Genomic DNA, 24,083 nt, shown 5'->3' with positions numbered 1-24,083 from the left:
AGTTGCTTGGGTAAAGGTGATTATACTGCATTTATTGTGTCTTGGATCACAGGTTTGATCAGTGTCAGTGTGAGGGCAATAACAGCAATACAATTACTGGGAATACATTTATCTCCTGGGAACTGACCTTAAACCTTTCCCACCTTGCACCCCCTGAGATGATCCTGTGTAGGAATCCATGGGATGACTAAACACTGGCTTTTGCTCAGGGGCTAGATGATAGATAGAATTGTTTCAGTTTACCTGTTTGGTGCATTATCAGCTTGTAGGGATTGGTATCCTCTGTCAGCCAGTGAATCTCTTATCTGGCATTTAATCTTGTCTGTATGGGAAAACCAAATATTTTGCCCGCTGAGTGAAACTTTTGAATTACTGACCTAATGTAACGTGAGATAATGCCTTGGCAGTGAACCCTTTCTCTTCTTACCTATAGGATAATGAAGTAACATAACCGATGAAGACCTAGAATCACGTAGATTGATAGGTCTCATGTTTGCTTAGACTCCCTATATCTAACATAGCACAAACTACTTCCAAAAAGACAATTGGGGAAGGTGGTATACAGGTTATTGTGCCTGATTTCCGCAGAATTAAAGCTAATATTTAATTATCAATTTGTATGTGCAGCAGTCTCATGTGATACATTACTATAATGTCTTCCTCAAGCTTTATGTAGAACTTTTATCATCATCCAAATAATTAAAATGATTGTGGCCCTGTAACAAACAAATTGTGAGTTTAAATGTTGTACTTTTTTTTTTTTTTTTTTTATTAAATTATCAAAAATTATACATCAGGCATGTTTCTATTTCATACATGTCTACGTATACATTAATACATACATAGCTCTCATATTAATACATACAAATACTACAATACAAATCATACCATATTCCTATGGTTTCATCCATCCCGGGAGGGAGGGGGTATCTAAACCAAATCTTTATACTTATTATCCTAGCTATCTCTCACATAGCAAAGGAAAAGAAGAAGAGAAAAAAAAGGAAAAAAAAAACCCTCTATCCTCCTTTCAACATTCATTCTTGAAAACTCAATCATTTACTAGTTTGGGCAATTATACAGTAGGGGGGGGGGGTGCTACTTTTTATATTGGGTTCACCTTCTATGGTTTGGTCTTTCCTATATTCCTGTTCTCTCCTTATCTCCTCCTTCTTGTTCCCAATATTGTTTCCAGGTTTCCCATTTTCTGGATGCTTTTCCACTTTCTATCATATCGGTTGTTTCCATTCTGTATGCGTAGTTTAATTTGTTGATTATGTCTATATTTGTGGGTATTTGCTCCTGTCTCCAAAACTGGGCTATAGTTGTTTTTGTCGCTATGAAAAGTTGGTTTAAAAGATATACATTCGGTGTTCTCAAGTCTCTTTCAACCATATGTAATAATACCCTTTGGGGAGTTAATTCCACCTCTTTTCCTGTTATTCTAATTATCAGCTCTTTTACCTCTTCCCATACTTTTTTTATTTTGTTGCAGGACCAGAAGATGTGCATTATATCGGCACCTCCTTTCCCGCATCTCCAGCAGACATTTATTTGTGATGGGCATATTTTATTTAATTTTTCAGGGGTGTAATACACTCGATGTAACAGTTTCATGTATTTTTCTATGTGCGAGATAGATTTAGTCATCTTATGTATATTAACGAATGTCTTCTCCCACTGCTCCTCATTAAGCTCTAGTCCTAGATCTCTCTCCCATTTTAATTGGGCCCCCATTTTCCCTTCCAATCTATTGTTCAGGAGAGTTTTGTACCAGAACGTAATTCCTCTTGGTTGATGTCCCCCTCTTATTCTATTAACTACATTATTGGTTAGGTACTTTAATTCTGTATCCTTTATTTGTTGTTTATTTGACCAACTTCTGATTTGCAAGTATTTATAGAATTCGGATGGTGGTAGGTTGTTTTTTTGTTGTAGTTGTATAAATGGAACTATACCCTGTTCGGCTCTTATATCTTCTAGCGTTTTTATTCCCCTGGTCCTCCATATCCCCAATTCCAGGTCTGGGATGAACTTCTCTATTGTTCGTATCTCCATAAATTTTAAAGGGGCTTTAAATTCCTCTTGCGCATTTAGGAATTCATCCCAGACCCTAAGGGTATCTTTAATCGCTTTAGGGGTGTCCTTTTTTATTTTCCTCATGTCTGGTGGTATCCAGATTAAATCTTGTAATTTAATTCCTTCTGTTATTGCCTCTTCTAAGTCCACCCACGGCTTTCTCTCCCCCTCTCTAACTCCTTCTGAAATTTGATTTAGAATACAGGCATACTGATATAATTGTATATCTGGAAACGCTACTCCCCCTTTATTTTTAGATCTTATTAAGTGTTTTTTTTTGCTATTTTTGGCTTCTTATTGTCCCAGATGTATTCGTTTATTAGCCTATTAAATCTATTTATCCAGAATTTAGGGAGTACTCTCGGGATTGCCCTAAAGAGATATAATATTTTGGGTAATACAAAACATTTTTATGGTGGCTATTCTCCCTATCCATGTTAGTTCTTTGTACATCCAGTCTTTCAGTTTTTTTTCCAGGTATTTTAATAATGGTCTATAATTATCCTCTATCAGATTTATTTCTTCGTCTGTCAAATTCACTCCCAGATATTTTATGGTTTTATTTTTCCAGTGAAAATTATAGCTTTTTTTCAAAGTTTCTAACTCTCTTATCTGAATATTTAATGGTAGTATTTCTGTTTTGTTTTTATTTAATTTGTAATATGATATTTCAGAAAATTGATTGATTGTTTGTATTAAGCTTGGTATTGAGGTTTGGGGTTTGGTGAGGAATATGAGAACATCGTCCGCAAATAATAAGGTCTTTTGTTGTCTCCTGTTTATTTCAGGTGCCTCTATAGATTGGTTTTGTCTTATCGTTTCAGCGAAAGGCTCTATTGATAGAACGAACATGATTGGCGACAGGGGGCAGCCTTGGCGTGTCCCGTTAGTTATACTAAATTTAGGGGATATGCATGAGTTACATAGGACATGAGCTTCTGGTGAGGAGTATAGTGCCATTATTGCTTTTAAAATTTCTCCTGTTAGGCCAAATTTTTCCAGGACTTTCTCCATATACCCCCAATGGAGCCTATCAAAGGCTTTTTGTGCGTCAAGCGACATTACTATTAAGGGTTTATTTTTCTTTATATAGTATTCCATCACATCGATGGCTCTTCTTATGTTCTCTGTCCCTTGTCTATCTTTTACAAATCCCACTTGGTCTGGGTTAATCAGTCCCGGTAGGATCTGTTTTAATCTGTTTGCTATTATTTTAGCGTATATTTTTATATCTGAATTCAACAGAGCTATTGGCCTATAATTTTGTACAACTTTTGGGTCTTTGTCTTCTTTAGGAATTGTCACTATTCTAGCTTCTAGCATTTCTGCCGAGTACTTCCCTTTTTTAATTGCTTCTTCGAATACCGGTTTCAATATTGGGCATAGCTGGCTTTGGAATATTTTATAAAATTCATTGCTAAATCCATCTGGGCCTGCTGCTTTATTGAGTTTTAAAGATTTAATGACTTCTCTCACTTCTTGTTCTATCACAGGTTTATTTAATTCCGAAAGCTGGTCAAAATTTAATTTCGGTAATTTTATTTTAGCAAGGAACTTATTTATATCTTCATCTGTTGTACTCTTGTACCCCTTACACATATCGCAAATGCTGGAACACACGTAGGTCCCGGGAGCGACCCAGCATTTGCAAGGTGAAGCTCCCCTCCGCAACCTGGCAATAAGCCTGGCAATAAGCGGCGGCACATCACTGGAGGGGCGGGGGAGGAGGCAGCGCTCAGAGCTGACGCTGCCACCTCCCTATAGTGTAAACGGGACCCGGCTAGCTCGATTCGGGTTACCTGTTTAAACTGCCACGCAACTTGGGTCCGACCTGGTAAAACCCTTCTTTTAAGCAAGGTCACAATGCCGGTTGCTGGAAGCAAGTTTTTCCAATTGGCGCTTTCACACCGCACAGAGACCCGGGTATTAGATTAACAGAAAACCCAATATTTTCTTTTTTTTGTACATTTATTACTCTTATACGGTATATATTTTGTTTAGGCTGCAGTCACTGAAACATAAAGTGTGTACACACGGTTCACCGGCAGCCGCCGGGACCCAGAAAGGAGGGTAGAGAAGGTGGTGGTGGGGGGCACAAGTTGCACATTGGGATCAAATCTGGATCGAATGTGGCTGTACTGTACATGTGCGATTCAGGCTCAATCTTCTATAGTCCAAATCAAATAGAAAGTGACCCTGACTTGCACCATGGGCCTGATTCTGGTTCACTTACAAAAGCACATTCTTTGTGTAATGTATATAACCATGTGCACTGCAGGGGGGCAGATGTAACATGTGCAGAGAGAGTTAGATTTGGGTGAGTTACTTTGTTTCTGTGCAGAGAATATACTGGCGGTTCTATTTTTGCACTGCAATATAGATATCAGTTTGAAGTACAAACCCCACCCAAATCTAACTCTATTATTATTATATTTTATTTATTTCTGCTGCGATGTTCAGAACTGTATGTGTGTGATGGTTTGGCAAATCAGATGCAGGTAGGATTGTATGTTTCTCACTGGCAATTGCAGGAACCACAGGAAGGGAGCCAGGTTAAATGCCTGGATCATGTCATTTAGCTCTAACCCCTCACAACAGACCCACGAATCGTGGTTGTTTCCCTACCCCCTGAAGTGCCTTGCAGTGTCTCCTCTCCAGGCTTCTCCTGGAGAGGAGACTTTCATGGTAGGTAAGTATGGGCCAGGCCCTCTAATTGCAAGTGTCATTCTTTCCTCGACAAGAAAGTTGGGAAGCATTATGTAGTGGCAACATATTAGACTTTTTTTTAACCACTTACTTTAATTTCTGACCTACAAAGCTTACTGTGTAAATGACCTAGCACATAACACAAAGAGAATAGGGTCAGTTAACTCAATGCTCAGTTACCCTACCAGTATATTGCTGTAAGTGACAATATGCAATCCTTTTGGGCCAATGTATGTCCAAAAGGAGCCCATCCCTGCTGTCTGCTTCGCCGGGTGACGTTGGGGGGGGGGGGAGTCTGCACCGCGGTCAATGCTGATCCTCTGCGTTCTGTAGCCCATAGACTACCGCCGACTCAGAATGGTGGTTGCCCAGGGACGTGATGTGATGCTACCTGATACTGATACACCGGCAGCATTGCAACCCCCTTAGCAACCTATGGAGGATGTGGATGCTGGTGGGGCAGGAGTTCTCGCAGCAGGGATCAGAGATTCCTATTGCGGTTCCTCCGTGATCCATGCAGGGTACTTAATATTTGCTGCTAACCCCCCTCCCAAAACTGTTTTTTTTTTTTTTTTCGGGGAATTAGCTGCAAATATTTATTTGTAAATGAGCCCCATAGTGAAGAAATAAGTGCTTAATTTTTCTCATATATCTAATGATTACTAAAAATGACCTGTAACTCATTATTACCAGTATCTGTGTACAGATAACAGTAGCTGCATACAGGCAGAAGACTGCACTAGAAAGTGCTAAAGACATGCAATTTCCTTTTACTTATTGCAGGCTTGTGGTTGTGAATGGAGATCTTACCTCTGGGCCATGAGATAACAATCTGCCACTGGGCACTGACTGCAAACATCTTTTAAGCTTGTTCCCATTGTTAAACGTGTCTGGTTTCCTCTCCTGCAACAAACTTTTTCTGTGCCGTACTTTGCGCTTGGTTTAAAAAGAAGCATGGACAGTAGTTCAAAGATCTTCTAATTGCTACCTTTCATTGAATAGCTTGAAAATCAATTAGGTTGCAAAACAAACTAAGTGATATATTTGTGAGGTGACTAAAGCAGGGATGACAGCCAATGTGTTTGCTGAGTTCTTAGCTTAGACAGCACTGTTCTCCACTGAGTGCGAACAAGAGTTCATTTAGCTGGTCCGGGGAGCTTTAAAGGACTCATCTATTTGGAACAGCTATATTGAAATTTGTATTTATTGTATTATAATAGAGGCTCTTTAGATGGACTGCCCAAACGTCACATGTACATGAAAATCTGTTAACACTTTTGAGTGCCAAGATCTCTGTGAGAGATGTGCCAAATATCTGCTAAAAATACCAGCATTGCTCACATTTGTTATATGAATTCAAACAAAACTGTTGTGTAAACAAAATTCTATTCCCTATATAAGATTGACATTACAGGTCATTCTGATAAATAAAAATATTTATTTGGCAATTTTCACACCTATTTTGACAATTCAGTTGGCACTCAAAGGGTTAATCACGATCACTGGCCAAATGTGAGAATCAGAAAGTGAGAGATTTTGGGAGGCTTCTATTGGGCAACACCATCTATAGATGACTTTCCCCACTGGGTCCAAGCTCCGGAAAGTTTTGGACATATGAGGAATGCTGCCAAAACTCTGAAAACTGCAGATTGCAGATCTTTGGTCACATTTTCCTTTTAGTACATCCCTCCTTCAAGTTTCTGTCCTTTCAAACATCCATCCGTCCACATACATTTTGTCCTTCACCTAACAAGGGCTGTATTTAGTATAAAGGCAAACTTGTCTTATGTTTATTTTATGGGCCTTTTCCTTTAGATTTTGTCTTTTTTATTGCTATTTCGTCTTCCCAATTAAACTATTTTTTCCAGTGAATTAACAGGAAAGATGGTGATGGATATTGGAGCAGGAATATGGGGCGCAATATTGGTATTTCAGGGTGCATTTATTCACAATAACAGGGACAGGGGTAAAACTAAACACCAACATGACTTTGGGGGTTATTCAGACCTGATGGCTGTGGCACGATGTAGCCCCACAATCACCCTGCGATTAGATGCTGCTGTCCAGCCTGAGTGAACTCCCACCCTGTACAAGCCTGTGAATTTCTTAGCAAGGCTTACAAAATTACTGCAAGACGCTCAGCATCTAATGACTTTTCCTGTGTGTTCAGTCATTGTGGTTCCTGGGACATACTCGGCAGCTGCAATAGAAGCAGTCGGATTGGGGCCAGAGCTGACGTCACACGACTTCCCCTCAAACGCCTGGGCAATCCTGCTTTTTCAATGACACTCTCAGAAAACGTCTGATTACCACCCACAAACGCCGGCTTGTCAGTCAACTTGCGTTCGGCCAGCGATCCAAAGAGCAGCAGGATTTTATCGCAGGCCGGCACATGTACGCTACAATACGTAAAGCAAACTCTTAAGAAAATCAGTAATAATCTAATTGCAGCCATGCAATCAGGTTTGAATAACTCCCTTTATCCCTACCCACTTATACCAGGACTGGTCTGTTCTCGTCACCTTAAGCCAACAAAGCCTATTCACATTTCTTTCTTTCTCCCATCCCTCTATCTATTTAGCTCTGGAACTTCCAACCTCTGTGCATATATATTTTACTGTGAAATGTTTGATGGTCTTTATCACCATCAGATTGTAAGCTCTTCAGTATCGAACAATCTCCTCTTTTTTTTATTTTTACAGTGCATCCTTAAAGTATTCACAGCCCTTCACTTTTTTTCCACATTTTGTTATGTTACAGCCTTATTCCAAAATGGAATAAATATTTTTTTTCCCTAAAAATTCTACACACAACACCCCATAATGACAATGTCAAAAAAGTTTTTGGGGAGATTTTGCTAATTTATTTAAAATAACAAAACTGCTTAATACTTTGCTGATGCACCGTTAGCAGCAATTACGGCCTTAACTCTTTTTGAGTGTGATGCCACAAGCTTGGCTCACCTATCTATGGGCAGTTTCGCCCATTCCTCTTTGCAGCACCTCTCAAGCTCCATTAGGATGGATGGAAGCGGTGGTGCACAGCCATTTTTTAGATCTCTCCAGAGATGTTCAAAAGGATTCAAGTCTGGGCACAGTCTGAGGTCAAGAGCGCTCTGGAGTAGGTTTTCATCCAGGACGTTTCTGTACATTGCTGCATTCACCTTCCCCTTTATCCTGACTAGTCTCCCAGTTCCAGACACTGAAAAACACCCCCACAGCATGATGCTGCCACCACCATGCTTCACGGTAGGTATTGGCCTGGTGTCCTCCAAACATGATGCCTGACATTCACACCAAAGAGTAAAATTTTTGTCTCATCAGACCAGATGATGGTCTGAGAGTCCTTCAGGTGCATTTTGGCAAACTCCAGATGGGCTGCCATGTGCTTTTTACTATGGATTGGCTTCAGTCTGGCCACTCTACCATACAGGCCTGATTGGTGGATTTCTGCAGAGATGGTTGTCCTTCTGCAAGGTTCTCCTCTCTCCACAGAGGAATGCTGTAGCACTGACAGAGCGACTTTCAGGTTCTTGGTCACCTCCCTGACTGAGGCCCTTCTCCCCCAATCGCTCAGTTTAGACTGCCGGCCAGCTCTAGGAAGAGTCCTGTTGGTTCCAAACTTCTTCCATTTATGGATGATGGAGGTAACTGTCCTCATTGGGACCTTCAAAGCAGTGGATATTTTTCTGTACCCTTCCCCAGATTTATGATTAGAGACAATCCTGTCTACAGACAATTCATTTGACTACTGTACATGCTAGGTTTGTGCTCTGACATGCACTGTCAAGTGTTGGACCTGAATTCAGTTGTCCAACCAACTGAATTTACCACAGGTGGACTCCAATTAAGCTGTAGCAACATCTCTAGGATGATCAGTGGAAACAGGATGCACCTGAGCTAAGTTTTGAGCTTCATGGCAAAGACTGTGAATATACATGTGATTTCTTCGTTTTTTTATTTTTAATACATTTACAAAAATCTCCCAAAAACTTTTTCACGTTGTCATTATGGGGTATTTTGTGTAGAATTTTGAGGACAAAAATGAATTTTATTCTGTTTTGGCATAAGTCCAGTGGCTAATTGGATTCCCACTTTAATGTATGAATTCATCTATATAGTAGTTTGCAGTGGCGTAAGTTCGCTCCAGTTGCCCGGAGGCAAGATCTATATATTGTGCCCCCCCCGCCACCACCACCATAAAATATATGTCTGTTCTGAAATATATGTGTTCAATTTATATCTATATCACTCTATATTTGTCTGTATATATAGATAGATAGAGAGAGAGAGAGAGAACACACATATTTATCAGAACTCAGCCACAGAAGTGATATTGTTGGCTTTCAATTAACTGATTTAGGGGTAGATTTATGAAGCAGTGATAAGGGAGGAGAAGTGATACAGTGCCTGGTAATTTATCACCGGCCAATCAGCTCCTATTTAAACCCAGCCTGTAACTTAACAGTCAGAAGCTGATTGGCCGGTGATAAAGTACCAGGCACTTTATCACTTCTCCTCCCTTATCACTGCTTCATAAATCTACCCCTCAAACTTGCAGGGGAGGAGAGGTGCCCCCTTGGGAGCAGGAGCCCGGCGGCAGATGACTCCATTGCCTCCCAGAGTTCTGCCTCTGGTAGTTTGATTAATAACAAGGTGTAATTTAACCAAAATACTAATATTATAGCATTGTAAATTGATGCACTAATACACACGCCAGTCTTACCAAATACAGAGTGATGCTACGTGTATTCAGTTACATTCTGAAATGTTTAAAACCATGTTTCGCATTTGCTGACTTGTATGGTTTCACAAGACCTATATAACTTCCGTCTCCTCTTCTTGCAGAGCTCAGCGGATAGGCCGGAATTGGAGGATTTAGACATGTTCGCTAGTTCCCGGGAGCAGCGCTTTCGTTCATTTGCATCCTTACAATTTGATGGGCAGCTGTACATGACCCCAAGAGACTTCCTACAGTCTGTCACTACCGATGAGCCCAGGAGTAAGTCTCATTTACGTTCACATTTCAGTGTAGCAATGCTTGGTTGTAGATATAAAGCTAATCAAACACATCACATTGCAAACAATAATCCTGATAGGTAGAGGAAATATAATTAGGATAAAACCACAGACCAAGTAAAGGGGATGAGACAACCTCACAGCATAATCCATTGCCATACACAAATGAATACAGAATGCACCGCAGAACAGAACACTCACAGCAAGTATATGCAGACATCATACAATGACAGTCCACTTTTTTTCCTACAGATAATTGCAACTGCACTATCTGTTTATAAGTAATGCCCTGAGGGTATATTTACTAAAGAACGATTTTGATCGATTACAGATCAGTTCAAATCAATGTTAATCGATAATGTGCTTCCAGGGCTAAAACATACATTAACAAAAGATGTTAGGAAATCATTAAAAATCGGCTTTTATTAAATATAGCACTGGGTCTCTTTAGACAGTGCACTTGATTCATACCACAATGTCTTATCTTACCCTGATGCATGTGCACTACAATGTGTATGTTAGATGTGCATTGTTCAAAAGTGTAACTCAGGGGTTCCCAAACTCTTTTGAATCAAGGCATCCTAGACTACACAGAATATTTTTTTTAATTAAATAAGCTTTTATGTCATACTTCGGTCCAGTTATCTGGTGAGGAAAAGTATTTGCTACTGTTTATCCACATATTTTTTTATTGGAAGCCATAAGCACTGACTTTGTCTAATACATTCACTAGAAATAATTTGAATGGGTTCTGGACCACCAACCTGAAGCACCCCTACAATACTCCGAGGCACCCCAGGGAGCCATGGCACACAATTTGGGAACCACTGGTGTAACTATTGCATCAGTGCAAAACCCTTCTGCTTTTACCTTTCATCTTCATGCTCCATTTAGCCTTATTTATAGTTTAAGTTAACAAAGAGAGGAAGGGGGCACTGGTACTGTCTTTTATTCCATATCAACTTTTGTTTGTTTATGTCACCCATGCTGCCAAGTGCACTCTAGTGATGTCTCTCACCTCTGCTGCACTAAACTTTACAGAATGTTTCCTATCAAAGGAAACATTAGGAAATAACCTAATCTCTGCTGGTACATTAAAGTGTTCTTGTGGAATTAGTATATAGTAATATTGCCCCTTAGCGTAATGGAATCTCATTTAAACAACACTCTCGCTGGTTGCAAGTGTCCGTACTGCCTCACTTTGCCTACCTTCTTTCTGTAGGCCAGGTCAGGGCAAACTTCTATTACTCCACATAGTGTTCATTCTAGCACCCGCCATCATTGAATACCCATGCAGTTCCTCTTCCCTGCCTGGGGTGTCGCTGTCTGCTGTGGTGTTTCTAGCACAGGTCTGGTTTGCATATCAGTGCTGATATACAGCCCACACTGTGCTAGGAGCACTACAGCAGACAGTGACACCCCAGGCAGGGAAGTGGAACTGCATGGGTATTCAATGATGGCGGGTGCTAGAATGAACACTATCCACAAACACAACTACTGCAAGACAACTACTACAGCTACCAGCATAAAAAGTACACCATTATATTATGCGCAGGTACCTTTCCCAGTCTACTGCAAGACAATGCACAAATTAAATTGTGTAAGTTTAAGGTACAGTATGGTAATGTACTTCTGTGGCTGTGATTTAGTCACGAATTTAAGCTTGTGGTTATGTTAAGATTTGGGTTAAGGGTTATCCTTAACATACAGATGGAGCCGCCTCCATTGATACCATGCCGAGAATGTGTGTGTGTGAGATGCTCGCAAGCCCCATTCTCTGCAGTGAACGCACGAGCATGTGAGACACTTGGGCATCCCCGTCTCGACAAACGAGATGGGTCGTTCTAGCATGACAGCCGCATAGATGATGGCTGCTCCATCTTTAAATGTAACATTTATCTTGTGGCGCAGCATTACCACTTACCTTTATACCCTCCAACTGTACCGATTTAGCTGGTACAGTACCATTTTTTAACGGTCTGTACCGGCTAAATCAAAGTGTACCGAATGTACAATTTTTTGGCTGTTCCCCCTCAGCTATCACAGTGGAGGCTGCACGGAGGTAAACAGCCGAGCGGTGGTGTCACTGAAGGTGGCGCCAGGAGAAGAGGGGCTGGCTTGGCTTGAGGAGCTGGATGCAGTTCAAAGCTACGCTTAACACTGCAGCCAATGGTAGCCGCCTTTGATGCCCCAATCACAACACATGCGCCACGGCCAAACACTGCTCAGGGGGCGGAAGGGAATTTGAATCATGCCGATGCATCAGTGTAAGTGTTCGAGCGGCAGTACTGGCTAAGGTAATGGGAGGACCGGGGAGCACAGGTAATCGTGTCCATGTGGGGGTGTAATAGGTGATGCAGTGTGAACAGTACACATTCGGAAAGGGGACATGGCCACACCGACTTTGCCCATGGCCACGCCCCCTTTCTGAATGTGTACCGGTTTCTGCCCTTCAAATGTTGGGGGGTATGCCTTTTCCATTCCTTCAACATCTGTGCCATGGTGATACTGTCATAGAAGACAGATGAAGAGGCCACTGAGTAGATGCACCTGCCTAGTAGCCTCCAACACATCATACTTATCTGCGGCCTAACATTGTGGTTTCTGTACATAATTATTAAGCAAAATATCCAATTACCCATGAAAAAAAAACTAAATATAGCGGCAAATATTGCCCAGTGGTCATTATCCGACAATACAATTGTAGCCCTTTTTTTTCATCTGCAAAATGACCCATTTTCTGTTGAAAACACATAGGATCCAAGATAAGTTTGTGAAACCAATGTGTTTTTGCAATGCGAGAATGGGTAATTTATTTGGAATTTCTTTTCTTCTGCTTCTGGCAGGTGAAAAAAAAAACTAACGAGCTACAGTGTTGTACCCTCCCCGTTCCCTCCTTGTCTTTCCTCCCCCCCCTTCTTTATTCTGTATCCCCTATTACAAAGTCTGTTTTTGACATGTTTGAAAAATGTCAATAAAAATTTAATCTTGAAAAAAAAAAACCTTGGCTAAATATTGGATTATGGGGCTAATTGGATAGCCGCGGGATCAATTAGCCATGGTCATTTTACCACCACAAACTGGATATCCCTCTAAAATGTGAACATATAATTATTATACGTATATTACGTTTCTTCAAATTTGTGTTTTGTTGATATTTTCAGGTACTAAGAAGTGGAAAGCACTTTCAAGACAGGTAGGCAATCAGTACATTATATCATCATTATACATCAATATCCTCCCATTATAGTAAGCGATCACATTGCGATAGAATGAGATGGAAGAAGCTGTCATGAGATAGAATTGAAAACGTACAATTTTCCTTTGTTTATCCCTCCCTTTGATGAAGCAGATGAGTTGGGCATAGGGTGGCGAGTTGGGCACATACACATACCCCTTATATGCGCTGCTTCCCTGGTTGAGTGCGCAAACCTGTGCGCCTGCAGCACAAATTCTATTTTTGAAGTCCTGCATATGTTTGTACATGAGAAATGGGTGAGCTGCACTAATTACCAGTTTTAATTAAAACAAAAGGAACCATGAAGAAAATATTGTTACCGATTATCATAAAAAAAATAATACATATACTCAATTATATGTGAAATATAGACACGCATAATAAATGCTTTTACATGCATGCTACTTCTGTGCCTGGGGCATATAATGCTGTTTGCCAGCAGGCTGATACCCAGCATTGTATCCACGTGGAAGATTTTGCAAGAGCACATGCATTGCTGTTTAAAGGATGGAGAGTGGGCTCATGGGAGCATTCCCTGTTTAGTGGGGGCCTCAAAGACTGGGTAGGGAAAAAGTCATACCCAGTAGCATGGGAACAAAAGGAGATAACTCATTTCTAATAAGAGATTAGGGGTAAAATTTAAGAGGATGAGAGATTCAGAAAGTGAGAGATTTGGTAAGAAATCTCCAGGTTTTTTAAAGCGGCAATCATTTACACTGCAAAACCAATTTGATGTTGAAGTGTAAATGATTGCCGCTTTAAAAAAAAAAAATGGAGATTTCTTACCAAATCTCTCACTCTACATTCCCCTAAGAAACACATTCGCACACACACAAACACATAGTAAATAGGGCAATCACCAACTTGTACAAAAAAAAAATCATTTGTTATTATCACAAGTGAAGACTTTACAGCCATCTGCAGCATTTACAATCTTCAGATCTCATTTAGGTCCGGTCATTGCTCTGGCACGGATCCTGCGATGTAGGAAATGGACTGGCATCAGACTGTCAATGATTGACTGTCTGATGCCATTTTGTGGGCAGTAAGGGGGCCATATTGACATCTGTCAACATAAACAGTTAAAAAAACATGAAAAACCATGTCAAGCTTTTCACGTTTTGACCTTTCCCCAATGACCCTTTGCTTGTGTCGATATTTTGACCTAATGCCTGTTGACTTTTTTTTGCTGTGTCGACCATTTTGCCTGTCAACCAACACCCATGAGATAGATGCATAAATATGAGATAGATAGGGTTTTTATAATGTTCTATTCACCCCATGTATCCAGCAGACAGGCTAGTCATGAGACACACCAGTCGTATGCTGCTCTCCTGGATTTGTCAGATGGCTGAATGCTTTCACTGGACGTGAAATTCTGAAATTGAATAGAATAAATAAGACTGTGTTATCTATCATTTCTTCTAACATGAAAGAGAGAACTACAAATAATTTGGCCACTAACTTTCCAACTTTTCCGAGCCGAACATTTTCTCTAATGACTTATAAATATGTATCTGATCATGTTAAAGTGCCCTGAATGTCAGTGTGGAAATCAACATCTTTCCAATTTGCTGGATGGAGAGACTGACAAATTGGAAAGAGGTGATGATGGGATTCGAGGCCTCCTTCTGCAGTGTGTCTGTTGTCAGTTCTGTAAGTGAGCGCTCTCTGCAGTGCCGGAGCTCTGCCCATCTCCGGAGATGAGAGACATGGACAGAAGGACTCATTTATATTGTCTATGCATAATGTTGTTGTAGTACATAGCCTACCAGTTATATTTAATAACTGACCATTACCTCGGGGCCAGTGATGGTCTGCCTGCCTTAGTGAGGTCTTTCACCTACTTAATAGAAGAAAATGGTAAATTAGTAAATTATTCAGTAAATTATTTGCATTAATTAAAAAATCATGATCCTAACTCAGAGAATATACGCAGACCGGATGGTTTACATACAACTCTGATATTTGTTGAACGATGCATGCGCAGATTAGGTCCTGCATTGTCGAAAGCAGTGCAGCTGCAGGCGTCAGTTGTGTGACAGTCTGCATACATTTGGGAGTGAAGGGGTGGCGGCAATGGTGAGTGTTTTACAAAATGGTGACAGGTTAGCCCCAGCTACCCTCAATAACCTGAGGGTTACTCAGATGACCGATGTTCACGCAGATGATCCGATGCTGTGTTGGACAAAGCTGTGTATCATAAAAGCCTGCAGGGGGCATCTTCCCACTGCAGACGCCTCCTGCTGCTTATGGATATATTAGCACAAGGCAGTGGCTGGGCAGTACCGGTCATCTCTGAATCAGACTCTGTGTGAACATGTGGCCGCATGGATGTACACCAAGGGAAAGAGTTTGGATGTCATTTGCAGAAAGTCACAGGCTGGTATCACTTTTAATGATTTTTCTTGGTTACAGGACTTGAATCAGATTCTGCTAGACACACCGCCAGTATGGAAGGGCTCATCCAGACTTTTTAGAACTCTTGGAGATAAAGGTAATCATTAGATCCTGAACTGTATGTATTCTAATATTTAATAAACGTCTGATTATTTGCTTGCCTTGGAGGTTTTCTAAAGCAAATCATGCTTAGATAAGAATATCCCCTTAACTTGAATGACATCTTCTTAACTTTAGGGATATCTACTCCTGGCAGCAATAGGACAAAGACATTCATTTATGTTCCCTTACTAGCACCTAACTTTGGACAAATCCATTTGTTCTATGCTTAGGTCATTAGAATGCATCGCAGTGTGCGGCATTACTTGTCAATAGCAGCAGACGTAGAACAATCATGGTCGCTGGCCAACTACATTTTCTGTAGTTAACAGGTAAAATATATATGGATGTTTCATACACAAAACAAATGGGTTCTGTGCTGTTACCAAACACCGCTCAAACTATGATGGTATTCAAGTAGTCCATGTAAATCCTCGGTCATAGAGTTGCTGTAGGATCCACTCTATTTCTTTTTCTGTCCATATGAAAAATAGGGAAAAGAATGCAAATATAGTTTAGCAGATCTTGACTTGAAAACAGAGAAATATGTTCAAATCTCTATGGAGACAATAGGGTGTTTTCTACTAATGGCGTACCATACTCACACCAAAGTGAAGTTCATTTCACACATAAAGGTATCTTTAAGGTGTGGCTATACAGGTCAAACACATTCGGTGGTGTACCGTACTCACACAGCTACGGACTGATCTCCTCATATAAAGGTATCTTTTCCAAAAAGTGTATCCGTATTTGATAATAAACACCCAGTGATGATAAGATGGCAAAAGGGTGGAGCGTACCCAACTTACAACTTTATGATCTGTATGACTCCTTCAATCATTTATTTGTGGGCCTAGTGATCCTACGAATCCTGATGGATCCAGCAGAACATAGGGACCTTTTAAAGAGAAGGAAGTTGTGTTCGGTGGTTCAGAGGTGGCTGTGGTTAGTGGCAGCACCTTTGCGAAGGAGGCTGTGGTTTAGAGGAGGCTTAATGTATGCATGGCTTACCTGTCCTAGTGCTCATTCTAATATGCAGACAGCAAATGCAAGTACCCATACTGATTGAAATCTCCTCAGGGCAGTTGCATGGGTGCCAGTCTAGGTAGAAGGTGTCTCCATCTTCAAGTGTTACAGAGTAAAAGGTAGGGCTGCTGCATTTTCCCTCCCCTTTTACTATATTTAGGGGGACTATGTAATGTAAAAGGACCAATTGTGTGGGACAATGCTTGCAATTTGGGAATCCGATAAGGTTATAAACCTTTGATAATTATTACACAAAGTGTCTGATCTCTTCCTCTTGCCCCGTAAACCTGTCTGGCAAAGCTGCTACACCAGCTGTACCTTGTTGTAGAAATAACAGCTTAAACCTTAGCCGCTCTTTGAAGTACCTTGTTGTCGGTCTGCGCATTTTAAAGTTCTGTTTTGTTTTCATAACAGTGAATTAACTACATAAGAGGAATTGGTAAAATACCTGTTATTATAGGATACTGTATTGTGTCATTTTATTCCCCCTCCCAGCCAATAAAGTATGACAGCTCTGACATGAATGGCCTCTGATAGCCATGCCTTCATCGTGCTCTGCAGATGTGAGAACAATCCCTGCTGTTTCCAATCTGTCACTTACTGGTGCTAGCACTATTCTGCTCCCAAACACCTGAGAGCCGCTCTCTCTTTGCTTTCATGCCAACACAACGTTATTCTTCTTCTTGTTATTTTAGGATATTTCTATTGATTGGACTGTAAAATCACAGCACATTCAGTGTGTATATTAGCTGTGTGTTATGCATGGAAGCATACCAGGGGTACTGTAAGGGCTCGTCTTAATGTATTTGTAATGATCTCCAGGTAGCTTTTACCTCTGACAAACATTCTCATACAGGTTTATAAGACACAGGAATTTATAACATAAACTGTAAACTGTATAAACTGTGAAATTATTGTTTTTAAACTTCATAAAACTATCCTTTAATATCTAATTAAAGGAAATGAACAATAGAAGTATATCTGATGGAAAACTTGAGTAATTTCCCTGATCTTGACCCCGCTATCAACGTCAACACAGACAATTTATCTTTTTCCCATCCAGAGTCCCCCCACCATGTCTCTATCACTTTTGACAACACCATCATCTCCCCCATTCCCCAACTCACTGCTTGGGCGTCACTCTCCACTCCTCTCTCTCCCTCGCCCCCATGTCTAAGCTCTGGCTCAATCCTGTCAGTTTGATGTAAGCAACATCGCTCACATCAGGCCGTTCCTCTCTCAGAGATTGACTAAACTTAAAATGATCCACTCACTGGTCATCTCATGGCTAGACTATTGCAATATTCTCCTCACTGGCCTTCCACACTCCTATCTCGCTCCCCTCCGATCTGTTCTCAACTCCACAGCTAGACTTACCTTCCTCTCCCACCACTCCACTTAGACAAAATCTGCACTGGCTCCCATTCCCTTGCGGAATCCTCTTCAAACTCTTCACCCTTACATATAAGGCCCTCTCTAACTCCACTGCTCCATACATCTCCAAACTCCTCACTACACACTCACTCTCACCCTCTCTGGTTGGCCAATGGCCGTCCCTTCTCCACTACCCTGCTCACTGCATCCATGTGCAAATCCAAGAGTTTGCCTGTGTTGCCCCTTCACTGGAACAAGCTCCATTGATCTATGAGACTCGTCCTGACCTTGCAAAGCTTGAAATGGGCACTGAAACCCCACCTGTGGATCAAAACATCGTATTCCACCACATAACCTAGTCTCAAGGCCACTCTGCCAGAGATGGCCTTATACCTTGGCCATCTCTGCCTCACTTACTTTCTGCCATCAGGCCACCTTCCTTTCCTCTTGTTACCTATCTATATCCACCTCCTCTAGATTGTAAGCTACTGTAGCAGGTAGTCTATACCAACATCTCCTCTTGCTAGTAAAGTAAATTTCTTCCAAGGCTGCCCCCATCCCCTGTGATCTGTTTTAGTTTTTCAGTTCCCGTAATGATTAGTTCTGTGTACCCTAATTGTTCTTCTATGTGTTGCATGTATGGCGCTGTGGTCTGCTTGTGGCACCTTATAAATAAAATAGAATTATTTTTGTAACATTATTAAGACATACTTGCAGCAGTTGAGTTTCACTACATACAGTACATGGCCCCTTATTTTAATACACAATGGACAGATGTATTACGCCAGGTGGAGAGATAAAGTGGAAGAAGATAACGCAACAGCCAATCAACTGTTCGAAAAATGACAGTTTGGAGTTGATTGGCTGGTGTGTTATCTCCTTCCAGTTTTTCTCCACTTTATCTCTTCAACAGGCTTATTACATCTGGCACACTAGTTGATTTCATTTGAAAACAATTAATTTGGGATCCTGAGCATGAAAGTGATTCTCTCTCCAGACATTCTAGCCTATTAGTGATGTCATGCTGTGGGGGAATTCCATGTTCTACAAAACACTGTCCAGTCTAACGCTAAGTGACTCATGTCCATTTCATTGCTCTATGTGTCATATCTGAAAATGAAGATATTGTTGCATGTTTCAACCCAAATTGAGTTATTATCAAATAATGATAAATGACACCTCACCAGTGCGTGTCCTAGCCTGTGTAGACATCAAGCATCACTCTGATACTGCCGCAGCTTGTATTTGTTGTTGTGTTTTGTTACTGTGTTTTATTTTAGCTATTCAGAATACTTTTGGCTCTAGCACTTTATGTTATGCTCTTACAGCAGAGAATCTTGATAAACAATAGTAAACTAAACAAAAATTTGTACTTTAACTACATTTTATATCCCTGTCAATATGTTTTGCCGGCAGCTGTTGGCTGAGCATCAATGTGTGACATACGTGATAGAAGTGAGTGCAGTTCATTTGGGCAGCTGTTTAGAACAGCTCCAGTACATTAGGATGCTCTCAATTCCTTAGTATTCTCATTATTCATTCTATAATACATATACAGGCTGCCATATATAGTAATGATCCCTTTAGATGTAACACAGGGTCCAAATGTTGGCCCCTTCCCCTATGTTCAGGGTCTACCCATGCGTAAACTCTGGGAGCAAGCGGCTTTGGCAAGTTTCACACTTGCCGAACCGTTTGTTCCGGGACATGAGGGAAGGGGGCGGGCAGAGGGCATCCCCAGTAAAACGCTGACGGTTCCTCTGAGAACACAGGCATGGCGATGCCTGCATGGGGCAGTTGACGTCACATTAGCAACCTTTTTTGTCAATCTGCGGCCATCTGAAAAGTAATTATGGACTTATTTTTCAGAACAAAGGCTCCTTCACCCCCAAAGCACAGGATTGTGTTCATGTACACATCCCCTCGCATGCAAATTCAGGGATTTGGGCACTGGGGTGGTGGTGGCGGCTGTTTGTGCTGCGTTTACCTGTTGGCTAGGCTGCAAACATATGCAAACAGCTCTGAATTAGGCCCTAAATTCCAGCAGTCAGAAGTGATTGGTTATTGTGTCCATGGTGATCTATAGAACTGCCAACCACAGTCACTATGCACAGTGGTGATGATGTAGTTATCATATAGACAAGCTCAGTGTCAACACGAGCACGATGCTGCGAGTGAAGATACCGACAATGAAAATATTGGCAATAGAATTTTCAGGGTATGGATGGGTACAGGATTAGCATTAGGGCTACCGCTAATTTAAAAATATGGTGCCAACAGTATGCCTACATGCTCAATGTCTCACCTGTGCCAGGAAATAGGAACTTCCCAGTTCTACTGTATCTCGCTTACATAGATCCATGCTTGAGCGGAAAGCGTTAAACTGTCTGCCTTGTCTCATCTTCCATATCCCCATTTGTTGTCAGCTATAACCATTAAAATAGAAAAAACTCTTCAAGAAATTCATCCTTGGAGCCACGAGACAACCAAGTTCAAACAGAGTTATTTGCTTATCACGCAGCGCAGGTGATTAACACGCTTTGCTTTACTTTATTTGGTGTATCCAGACTCCTCTCATTTCAGATCTTTGAAGATGCAAAGCCCATGTGCTCTGCATATTTAGGCGGTGGGGAACTTTCTGTACTCCGGCCAAATACCTGTGCTGGGATGAAACCTGTTAATCCTGGTGTTGAGTTTCAAACCAGAGCAAGTCTCCACAAAATAGCAAAGGAGGCTCCCCCAAAACAAAGCGCCTTTAGAAAGGTATGAAAAAATGTTGACATTCTCCTTAGCCTCTTGGACACAGATAGACAGTTGTATGTGATTCCCCCTGATTATCACGGACCGATTTAAGTCAAAGAGAGGCATTGTGTTTCATTTCTTGAAACAAAACTTTTTTTTTTTTTTTTCTTAAAGCATTTTCTTCCTTTTGGATTTTTAAGCCTTAACTGCATTCATCAAAGCGTTAAGCTAAGCAATTCAGTGCGTGGTCTTGAATCACTAAAGAAAAGCAATACCATTATATTAAAGTAAGTGCAAGCTTTGTGTCATACTTACAGATACTAATCACACTTTGGGATAAGCAAACCTATTGGATGTTTTCACAACATTTTAATACATAAATGCTCTTGTCAGTCACTTGACAAGGAAAACTGTTGAAGCACAAGCATTATGTGCGGTACAGACATTCTGGCCTTGTTATGGTCTGCTAGGGAGCTTTGGGCTTAGCACACTTCTCAATGGCCTCGTAGCTTTGATCCGGAAAATAAAAGTCTGTGACCTTTCCTGCAAGAGATGCCCACACACAAAGAGTCAGGGTCCTCATTGTCTGTACGAGCTCAGTAATGGCGCTCGGAGCATCTTGATAGACAATTCTGGAGCACACGTCTTTTTTTTTAATTATTATTGCCACAATCTTGGCTTTTCTTCCTCATATTTTTTGTTCTTCAAAATAGGCATATTAGCATGAAGACATCATAGTTCCTCTTATAGATATTCAAACAATTAAAGTTGCATCTCGGTAAATTTTCTTACGTTTAAAAGTTGATTTCCAAGCATCTCTTTGTTTGCTTCCACATTTAGCAATATAGCAGGCAACATTACACTTTATAAGGGTTTACAGTTACAGTGTTTGATGTGTCAATCAGAGCGGAGATATGGACCAGTGGAGGAGTTGCCCATATAGTCGCTCCTACCTATAATTTTGTAGAATGTATACATGCTTCTTCGAAGTGGATTGGTTGCTATGGAGAAAATTCTACACTAGTCTATTTTTCCACTATGTCTTGATACATCTCCATGGTCTATATCTCTACACTTTCAGTTCTCAAGGCTTAGCTGTCCAGACGTTTCAGCCTTGGGAGCTGTCTTGGAAGACAGTGATATCCAGTTGTCAGATCTGTTATATGTCTGTAACCTTTAAGACAGTGTGAGCCACATTCAAAAAATTTAATAAAGACCAAGAGCCACTAAGCTATACAGCAGTATATAGACTCTAAATCACTCCCGGGTGTGGTATAGGACCCCTACAGTCGGGATCCCGACAGTCACTAGCCCGACATAGGGATCCCGACTCCCCAGACTAAGACAGCGGGGGGAGTGCAACAAAGCCCCTTGCAGGCTAGCTGCGCTCGCCATGCTGCGGGCACAGTGGCTCACTACGCTCACCACCTAATCTATTCTCCCTCTATGGGGGTTGTGGACCCTCACAAGGGAGAATAGCCGGTGGCCATCAGGACTGGGTTTTAACAGTCGGGATAATGACTGTCGGAATCCCGACTGTCTGTCAGCCATCCGGCACCCATCGCACCCACCTTTCATATATCACACCTGTACCTTGATCCTACCTTCCATCTCCCATGCCTGTAGCTCACTTCCCTTCCATCTCTTACACCAGTACCTTGCGCCCACCTTCCATCTCCCATGCCTGTATCTCACTTCACTTCTCACTTCACATCTCTTACTCCTGTACTGTACCTCCTCCCAAACTCCATCTCCCACACCTGAACCTCACTACCACCTTCCATCTCCCACACCTGTACCTGACTTCACCTTCCATCTTCCACATCTGTACCTCATTTCACCTTCAATCTCCCACACCTGTACCTCGCTCCCACCTTCCATCTCCCACACCTGTATCTCACTCCCACTTTCCATCTCCCACACCTGAATCTCACTACCACCTTCCATCTCCCACACCTGTACCTGACTTCACCTTCCATCTCCCACATCTGTGCCTCATTTCACCTTCAATCTCCCACACCTGTACCTCGCTCCCACCTTCCATCTCCCACACCTGTATCTCACTCCCACTTTCCATCTCTCACACCTGTACCTCACTTCACCTTACATCTCTCTCACCTGTACCTCACTTTACCTTACATCTCCCTCACCTGTGTCACGGCAGCCCGCCGCGGGTCACGGCAGGGCCGCTACTCACCTGTCCGTGCCCGGCGGCGGCTCTCCGTGGGGCTGGTGCGGCGGTCAGGAGGCTGGAGGCGGCAATCGGGTCCCGGCGCAGTGAGAGGCGGCCAGCGGGAGCAGTGAGCTGGTTTGGGCTAGACGGGAGGCCGGCGCCGCCATCTTGGTTAAGGGCAAATGCCCAAACTTGCCTGAAACGCCCATTTCCTTCCCCTGACTCTCTGCAGCCAATGGCAGCCGTCCTCTCCTCATAAGAGGGATCTGTCAAGGCAGCTCTGAGTCAGTGCAAAGTGTCAGTTAAGCTGTGCACATCCTGGCTCTATTCCTGTTACCTTTTTGATCCTGCTCTTCAGTTCCAGCTATCCTGCTCCTGTAGTGCTGTGGTCTGCCTACTGCTAATTCCAGCCGGAAGGTTCCTGATTGGTCTACTGCCCTAGTCTCCCACATCTGCCATACCATCGCCAACCAGGGGCCCCGTGATCAGTGGCCCTATTCCCTCGGCATCCTTCCTGTGGCTTTTATTCTTCAGTTCTTCATTTATTTCATTATTTCGCAGTCCCCTGCTAAAGACTTTCACAAGAAGTATTGCGATAGCCAAATTCCTGTACAGACTCTCAAAGACATTATTTGGGACAAGTTTATTTTCTTTGTAAATGCAGAGGTCTCTTATTAAACCCGCACGTTTTCAACCTACCCCCTCTGGCTCAGCAGTTGTTCCTGATAGTCACACGAGTTCATCCAATCCTCAGTCCGTGACAGTTTGCACTGACCCAATGGACTCGGGTGGTGCTTCGGGATTAACCGCTGAATTCATGCAAGGACTTCTCAATCGTCTGGAACAAGTGGAATCCTCACAGCGGCAAATGGCTCAGTGTTTGCAAGAAATGGTTCAGCGCCAACAGGCCTCTCCTGCCACCTCTTCTGCCTCCCCTGTAACAGTCTCCACAGAGGGCACAAGTACAACCCCAGCCAGTCCTGCTTCAACTGTTCCTAGTCATCTCCATCTACCCATTCCAAATAAATTTGATGGATCGCCCAAAGCCTGCCGGGGGTTCCTCAACCAATGTGAGGTTCACTTCACTCTCCAGCCTTCGAACTTCCCCACAGCGAAAGCCCGGGTGGCATACATCGTGTCTCTGCTCACAGGACCAGCCCTTGATTGGGTCTCTCCCTTATGGGAAACGCCTCTTCCTAATCGGCGAAGGAGAGGCCAGATTGGGAAT

General features: G+C 42.1%; 1 protein-coding gene across 3 annotated transcripts in view; it reads left to right on the top strand.

Moving 5' to 3' along the window:
* Positions 1-24,083, top strand: part of MICU3 (mitochondrial calcium uptake 3) — a 131,905-nt gene that overhangs the window by 29,723 nt on the left and 78,099 nt on the right. For all 3 annotated transcript variants that reach the window (XM_083169858.1, XM_083169849.1, XM_083169840.1), the window contains exons 2-4: positions 9,633-9,786; positions 12,968-12,999; positions 15,460-15,538. In XM_083169858.1, coding sequence (XP_083025984.1) covers positions 9,633-9,786; positions 12,968-12,999; positions 15,460-15,538 — 265 coding nt within the window. The remainder of the gene's footprint in view (positions 1-9,632; positions 9,787-12,967; positions 13,000-15,459; positions 15,539-24,083) is intronic.

The sequence above is a fragment of the Crinia signifera genome, chromosome 1 (genome assembly GCF_055691185.1).
Source record: "Crinia signifera chromosome 1, ASM5569118v1, whole genome shotgun sequence".
Classification (NCBI taxonomy): Eukaryota; Metazoa; Chordata; class Amphibia; order Anura; family Myobatrachidae; genus Crinia; species Crinia signifera.
Note: the sequence above shows the minus strand (reverse complement) of the source record. Positions and strands in the feature narration are given on the sequence as shown.